Source organism: Echinops telfairi, unplaced genomic scaffold, assembly GCF_000313985.2.
Source record: "Echinops telfairi isolate 266 unplaced genomic scaffold, ASM31398v2 ScPeMD7_655;HRSCAF=1070, whole genome shotgun sequence".
NCBI classification, from domain to species: domain Eukaryota; kingdom Metazoa; phylum Chordata; class Mammalia; order Afrosoricida; family Tenrecidae; genus Echinops; species Echinops telfairi.
The window spans coordinates 30,601,259-30,609,309 of record NW_022104553.1 but is presented as its reverse complement, the minus strand read 5'-3'; the positions used below and the strand labels follow the sequence as shown (position 1 = coordinate 30,609,309).

General features: G+C 56.4%; 1 protein-coding gene across 1 annotated transcript in view; it reads left to right on the top strand.

The window, feature by feature from the left end:
- The first annotated feature begins 73 nt into the window (after positions 1 to 73).
- LOC101645657 (spectrin beta chain, non-erythrocytic 4) overlaps positions 74 to 8,051 on the top strand; it is a 54,047-nt gene continuing 46,069 nt past the window's right edge. Inside the window, exons 1-4 of the mRNA XM_004710499.2 lie at positions 74 to 238; positions 2,361 to 2,498; positions 5,226 to 5,976; positions 7,647 to 7,849. Coding sequence (XP_004710556.2) covers positions 129 to 238; positions 2,361 to 2,498; positions 5,226 to 5,976; positions 7,647 to 7,849 — 1,202 coding nt within the window. The 5' untranslated portion in view covers positions 74 to 128. The remainder of the gene's footprint in view (positions 239 to 2,360; positions 2,499 to 5,225; positions 5,977 to 7,646; positions 7,850 to 8,051) is intronic.

Genomic DNA, 8,051 nt, shown 5'->3' with positions numbered 1-8,051 from the left:
GTGGCGCCGGGCCGCAGGTGGTGGCGCTGCAGGTGCGAGTGGTGGAGGCCGAGCAGTTGTTCGCCGAGGTGACCGAAGTGGCGGCGCTGCGGCGCCAGTGGCTGCGCGACGCGCTGGCCGTCTACCGCATGTTCGGCGAGGTGCACGCCTGCGAGCTGTGGATCGGCGAGAAGGAACAGTGGCTGCTGGCCATGCGCGTGCCCGACTCCCTGGACGACGTCGAAGTGGTGCAGCACCGGTGAGCGCGCGCGCTCCTGTGCGGAGGGGAACGGGACCCCCCCCTCCCTCGTGCAGCCCAGTCTCGCCTTCGTGGGTTCAGCAGTTCCGTGGTCCTCACGAGCAGCCAGAGGGTCCAGTCCCCCTGCTGCATCTGTACCCAGTTTGGGGACATCCCATATACCACTAACCTTACCTCTCTGAACCTCAGCCTGCCCAGCTGGAGAATGGGGAGATTAGTCCCAACTCTACAGTAAAATGAATGAGTTGATATGTGCAGGCACTTCACACAACGCCTAGAGCAACGGGGAGCATCCTGGGAGTGTTCGCCCGACACATTAGCTCCTTTATGAGGCTCAGCCCCCACTCCATGGCCTCCCAATGCCCTTGAGCAAATCTTGTCTGACAGTAAATGTTCCTTGAATGAGCGCACGGGTCTCATGAGTCACCTCCTTAGAGAGTAAAATGTTAGACAGTCACCTGCTGTTGGGTGCTTAACGAGGATTGGTCTCAGGACCCCTACCCCCACCCCAGACCGAAATAACCGAACTCACGGCCATAAAGTCGATTCTGACTCATAGAGACCCCATTGGACAGAGTATAATGGCCCCTGGAAGTTTCTAAGACTGTAGCACTTTAGGAGCATGGAAAACCTCATCTTTAAAAAAAAAAAAACAACAAAGAATGAAAGCCTCATCTTTCTCCCACAGAGCACTTAGTGGTTTCAAACTGCTGACCTTTCGGTTAGCAGCCCAGTGCATAACCCGGTACACCACTGGGGCTCTGCACAGCCTCCAGTCTACATTCAATTGTGGGCTGCTTACCCTGCAAGGTCGGTAGTTCAAACCCACCAGCCCCTCGGTGAGGGAAAGATGAGGCTGTTTGCTCCGGCAAAGATCGACAGCTTTGCTTGTATAGGCGGCTCTGAGTCAGAATCAGTGGTTGGGCTTGGTTGGTAGATTCGCTGTAACACCCACCACGATGTGAAGAGCCAAAGGCTCCAAAAACAGGCTGTCTCTGTGGAGTTGCTATGGCCACTTAATTCCTCTCGTATTTTCTTCTCTCAAATATTTCCCACCTCTGGGGTTGAATCTAGGGTTGGGGAGCCCCTGAATGAGAAGGGCCAATTGGATGCATTTGCTTTTGTGACCATCTTAGTAATCAACCAAATGCACAGTCATCCAGTCGATTCTGACTCATGGCAATCCTACAGGACCAGGTAGAAGTGCCCCTGTGGGTGTCTAAGACAGTAACTCTTTAAGGGAATAGACCACCTCATCTTTCTCCCAAAGAGCGGCTGGTGGTTTCAAACTTCTGACCTTGCGATTAGCAGCCTGACTGGTAACACCATCAGGGCTCTTCAACTTAGTGATGGCTTGCTCCTCCTCCACCTCTCTTTCTGACCATCTCCGCCATCCTCCCTGCATTCCCCAGCTGCTTACTGAAGGTCTGCTGGGCATTTCTGGAAGCACAGGGCCTGTTGTACCCTTCATCTTCCTGAGGTTATCAATTTTACAAGCCCGGGAGGATCATGGTCACATTAGAAATGTCCTCCCGTGTGTCTTGGACGGTGTGAGAATGGTGACTGGGAGGCCAGAGGGACAGCTGGGTGGGGTTCCAGGTGGGAGGGATGGCTGGACCAGGGCAGGGCTATAGGCAAAGGGAAGAAAGACTCAGGAGGCCCAGGAGGCGGTCCCGGGGGTGGCTGACAGAGTGAGGTGGGACTGTCCATGTGGAGGCCCAGGCCCAGGCTGCTCCTGGGATGGAGACCCAGGTGCTTAGACCAACTTGAGTTACAGTAGGTGTGAGGGGCCCGGAGGACTCAGACGAAGAATGTGCTTGCTGTTGGAGATAGGTTCAGAGAGAGAGAGAGAGAGGTTGAGTCTGGAGACTGAGATGTCGGGGAGCCATGAGGGCACAGGGTGAGGATCAAGGTTGGGGGGGATGGCTGAGAGAGTCGAGGGAGGGGTCGAGGGGAAAGAGCTCTCCAGAAATGAACTTTAGGTGGCAGGTAGAAGAGAGGACCCCGAGAGGGTGAAGTTAGAAAGTTTGGAAGAGAACCAGCAGGCAGTTTTCTAGAAGCCAAGGAAGTGGGCCGGTCCCCAGGGTCCAGGCCTCTGAGCATCTCCAACCTCCTGCTGCAGCTTCGAGAGCCTGGACCAGGAGATGAACAGTCTGATGGGCCGTGTCCTGGATGTGAACCACACGGTCCAGAAGCTGGTGGAAGGAGGCCACCCCAGCTCTGACGAGGTCCGCTCCTGCCAGGATCACCTCAATAGCAGGTAGGTGGGGCCTGGGGTGGGCGGGAAGTCCTTCCTGGTATCTGATGCCCCTTCTCTCCATCATTCCCTCCCCCACTCATTCCCTTCGTTCTTCAGCCACTCAGCAGTGGAACCCAGAGAGAGGCAGTCTGAAACCCCCGAGATGACAGCAGTCAGCTGTAGTATTAAATTAAAAAATTGGCGCTGAGGGAGGGAGGTAGGGGGCCAGCCCCCACCTGCTGCTACTCCTATTATTACTACTCGGATTCAGTAATACTACTTCTGGGTTCAGTAATGCACAATTGTACGGTTGAGATATATAAGTATTAGATTAGAGTCATTGAGAGCATGAGAGATATTACAATAATACAGTCAGACATGTTACATGGCAACATTGCTCACCTCAGCCCAGCTTGGTGGTTCACGTGGAGAGAGGGGGAAGGGAAGGAGGGAAAGGGAACAAGGGAGAGGGGGAAGAGAGTCAGGGAGGTCAGAGTCCGAGCAGTCCGAGAGCTCTATATTGCTGACCCATGCCTATATACCTTTTGGGGGCATGCCTCACAGGGAGGGGTTACACTATAGAGTACCCAGTAATGAGAGGGTGGTCTCTTGGTCTCCATAGAAACCATTATCAGTAGGGTGCAAACTCCTCCTACAGGAACCAAGCTAATGGCCTTAGGCTCCAGAGAGAGGTAACCCATTGTCTCCAGCAGCAGAGAGTAGGGCTAGTGCAGCCTGACAACTGATTGCCTTCAGGGGAGGGAATGCCTGCGCATCTGACCTCCCCCGCCACAGTCAGCCAGTAAGCCAACCAGATCTTGGGGGTGAGGGTAAAAGCTAGTCCCAGTGATGATGTGGTAAAGTGAGGCTACAACACTTTTCAGTGGGCTCTTCGTTGGTGGTTGGTGTACTCAGAAGCTACTTAGTCTCTACTATCTGCCAGGACATTCCCCCAAAGACTTTAACAAACATTGGCCTGATGTCATCTCCCAATAGCTCAGTTTCCCCAGGAAACTCTCTAAGAATAGTAACGCACGCGTTACCCACCCACTGCCAGCAGTCCTGGAATACTGCCAGCTGGCGCCCCCCACCGCAGTGTGGGTAGGCTTCACCCAGGAAGACACCCCCCACCCCCCAGGGAGATGAAATCCAGATCCCAGAGCCCTCAAACTAGTCAGTAGGCCTCAAACCTGGCTCTGCCTGAATCCAAGATCCAAGGCTGGGGCTCGGAATTACGTATGTTTATTCTTCTTCCCAGAAACCCAGTGGGTTAGGAACTGGGGCCCAGGGAAATGAAGACATTCAGCAAAACAGGAGCCAGAACCTGACTGGAACCGAGTTTGCCTTACTCCCAGGACTGTGCCGGGCTCTAAGCTTCTAATACCTGCACCTTCCAAGCCTCTGCACCCTCCCCCTCAGCCATCAAGTCTCTTCCAACTCACAGCGACCCTATGGGGCAGAGTGGAACTGCCCATGGGGGATCCCACGGCTGTAACGCTTGATGGAAGCAGACAGCCTCCTCTTTCCCCCACGAGGTGGTTGGTGGTTTCGAACTGCTGACCTTGCACTTAACAGCCCAACTCGTATCCACTATGCTGCCAGGTGTCCTCAATAAATGAGTTAGGTGTTATGATTGGGCCCATTTTATTGGTAGGGAAACTTAAGGTTCAGAGAAGGTCAAAGGTTCTGCACTGGTAACCTTGACCACACACATTGCCTAAAAAGGGGCCCTGGGGCCCAGTGAAGGACTGTCACCCTCCCATGACACAAACCATCCCTCGTTTCCCTTCCCCCAATTCATTTCATGTGAAATAAAACAAGCTGGCCTTCGGGCCTCCACATCCTCCACCCTCTGCTCATTGTTGTTGCCTAATCAGGAGTTGCTGGACCCACCGTGGTGTCTGATGTTCAAAGCAGCTTTCGACGCTTTTCAAAAACAACGAGAAAACTCGACAAGCTGTTAGTTTTGCATGGAGATCCATCAACATTTACTCCACCAGAATTCAGATGGCAAAGATTTCTAGATCATTAAAAAAAAAAAAAACATTAGTAAACCTATGGAAACTCCCGACTCATGGTGACCCTATAGGGCAGGTAGAACTGCCCACGGGAGTTCCCAAAACTGTAACTCTTGCTGAGAGGAGAGAGCCTGGTCTTTCTCACAATAAAACTATTACAACCTCACTTTTTAGTTTTAAGTGAAAAATATCTTCCCAACCAACAGTGGTAGGGAGAAGAGCGGCATTGTTTGTGCGTGTTTGCAAAACTCTTCCCTATCTGGCCTGAGAGAAGGCAGCTGGCCTCCCAGAGGCGCTTCTGTGGCATCATCGCTGGAGAACTACCATCCTCCTGGGAGAGAATCAGCCAAAGGCAGATGATGTTTTAGTACTACTGGGAACTCCCGAAGGAGCCTTGGCGGCCTAGTGGTTAGGAGTTGGGCTGCTAATCTAAAGATTAGCCGTTCCAAACTGCCAGTCACTCCAAGTGTGAAAGACGAGGCTTTCGGCTCCAATAAAGAGTTAGTCTCTGAAACCCACAGGGGCAATTCTGCCTCGCCCTTATACACTTGTTATGAGTCGGCGTGGGCTAGACATGGGTTACAACGTTGAGAACCGTGCAGCACATGGGCCAGATTCTAGTACCATTTTACAGGCTAGAAATCGGGACTCGGTGAGCTAAAGATCCAGGCCTTAGGTTGGCCCCGGATCTCCTGGCCCTGGTTTAGCCCCCCTCTTTCCCTTGGCGTAGGTGGAACCGTATCGTGGAGCTGGTAGAACAGCGCAAAGAGGAGATGAGCGCGGTGCTGCTGGTGGAGAACCACGTGCTGGAGGTGGCCGAGGTGCGCGCCCAGGTGCGGGAGAAGCGATGGGCCGTGGACAGCGCGCCCCGCGCGGGTGGAGCCCTGCAGTGGCGCCTCAGTGGCCTGGAGGCGGCTCTGCAAGCGCTCGAGCCTCGCCAGGAGGCTCTCCTGGAGGAAGCGGCCCTCCTGGCCGAGCGCTTCCCCGCGCAGGGGGCGCGGCTGCGCCAGGGCGCCGAAGAGCTGGGCACCGAGTGGGGCGCACTGGCGAGCGCAGCGCAGGCCTGCGGCGAGGCAGTGGCGGCGGCTGGGCGCTTGCAGCGTTTCCTGCACGACCTGGACGCTTTCCTGGACTGGCTGGTGCGCGCCCAGGAGGCGGCGGGAGGCGACGAAGGGCCCCTGCCGGGCAGCCTGGAAGAGGCGGACGCGCTGCTGGCGCGCCACGCGGCGCTCAAGGAGGAGGTGGGCCAGCGCGAGGAGGACTATGCGCGCATCGTGGCGGCCAGCGAGGCGCTGCTGGCGGGAGAAGGCGCCGAGCTAGGTCCGGGCCTGGCGCTGGACGAGTGGCTGCCGCATCTCGAACTGGGCTGGCACAAGCTGCTGGGCCTGTGGGAGGCGCGCCGGGAGGCGCTAGTCCAGGCGCACGTCTATCAGCTCTTCCTGCGTGACCTGCGCCAGGGGCTCGCTGTGCTTCGCAACCAGGTGCCCACCAGCTGGCCTGCTCTGATTCTCGGGCGGCTGGGGGGTTGGGGGGACTTGGGAGGGGGGGAGCGCAGGAAGCGGGTGGGTGAAGGAAGAAGTATTGGGGACGGAGAAATTCGTCAGTGTGGGTGAAGGGGTAGGGGAGGCAGTGGGGGAGTCTGCGAGACCACTGAGTTTGGGGCTGAACTGAAATGGGTGGGAGCTGAGCTGGATTCTGGGATGGGTTCCAGGGTTCATGGAGACCCTGGGGTGAGTGTGCGGGCTCGTGTGTGAAGACAGTGTGTGGATGATGGTATCTCAAATTCACCATCATCCCTAGCCCATCCTGATTCACAGTGATCCCATAGGACAGGGTACGCCCCTGTGCGTTTCTGAGACTGGCACCACGGAAGCTAGTAGAAAGCCCTGTCATGGTCCCGGATGGTGTCTCAGGTGGGGTGGAAGGAAAAGATCATGGCCCTTTCCCATCAGCCTTTGAAAGCTTCCCCGGGGACTTTGTGAAGGATCCAAGTAAGGAGTTTAACCCTTAGCTGCGTGGCTGGTTGGGTTTGTGGATTTCCCAGAGTAATGGAAATGCAGGTAACCCATGATGGTTGATAAGATTCACAGAAGGTCTCCGGGTGGGTCGCTGAACCCAACCTGATGGTGAGGAGTCAGTGGGTGATAGGTGGCTGTGGGACATGACATCTGCAAACTGCTTTCTGTCTGGGGAGGGGGTGTCATGGTTTGCAGGTTCTCTGCAGAGGATAAGTGTGTGTGTGTGTGTGACTTGAGAGACCAAATGTAATGGCTCGGTGGGGACAAGCGATCCAGTTTGGAGAGTGTTTCTTTGGGGAAGGAATTCACAAGGCCGACAGTTTGAACCCACCAGCTGCTCCAGGGGAGAAAGATGAGGCTGTATGCCCTCATCATGTTGGACAGTCTTGGAAGGCGACAGGGCCAGTTCTACGCTGTCCTCTAGGCTCGCTGGGATCCTGAATCAACTCGATAGCAGTGGACTGGGGGTGACTTGGTTCCTGCATTGGCAGACTCTATGCTGGACCTGGGCACATGGCAGGACACCAGACCTCCTCGAAACCCCACCCCCCTCTTGTGACTGCCAGTCTAATGTGTATGTGTGGGGGGAGGGGACAAGAATAAATGTCTATGTAACATTGAGGGGCAGGGAGCCTTGGTGACGTAGTGGTTTCCACGTTGGGCTGCAATCAGCAAGGCCCGCAGTTCGAAACCACCAGCCGCTCAGCCTGAGAAAGATGATAGGGCTTTCTACTCCCGTAAGGGAGTTACAGTCCCGGCAGTTCTACCCTGCCCTTCGAGGGTCCCTATGAGTCGGCATCGACCGGATGGCAGTCAGAATGAGTCAGAAATACGCTGTGGAGCATTCTGAAGCAGGCTGAAGGAAGGTGGCAGGGGTGGGGGTTGAGAGGTTCGGGCAAGATGATGAGAAAAGGTCTCTCTGAGAAGGTGGCATGTGAACGGAGACGTGAAGGACGGGGAGGGCTGCCAGGCAGAGAGGGACCGGCCTGGGCAAAGGCCCTGCGGTGGGCTCGTGCCTGGCGTGCCCAGTGCAAGCGACCAAGGGGGCTGAGAGTGGTGGCAAGCCCCGGGGGCAGCCCCTTCCCGGTCCCCAGCGGAGAGCGACTGACCCGTGCCCTACTGCCCCTTTCCAGGAGGTGGCGATGTCGGGCCCCGAGCTCCCGGGCACCGTGGAGGCCGTGGAAGAGGCGCTGAAAAGGCACCGGGATTTTCTCACCACCATGGAGCTGAACCAGCAAAAGATGCAGGTGGCGGTGCAGGCTGCCGAGGGCCTGCTGCGGCAGGGCAACGCCTACGGAGAGCAGGCCCAGGAGGCCGTGGTGCGGCTGCTGGAGAAGTAGGCCCCCCAGACCCCGGGGCGCACGGGGCGGGGTCGCGGCGCTGGGGACGGGCCGGAGAGCCCCCGGGCCACCGGGTCTGCATTTCCACCAGGCTCCATTCTAGATGGATGGAATAGGGTTTTCTTGAAAGGGTAGCATCGTTGTAAATTCAAAAGGATCAGAGGACTGGACCGTGCCAAGCCCCTCGGCCCCCCCCCC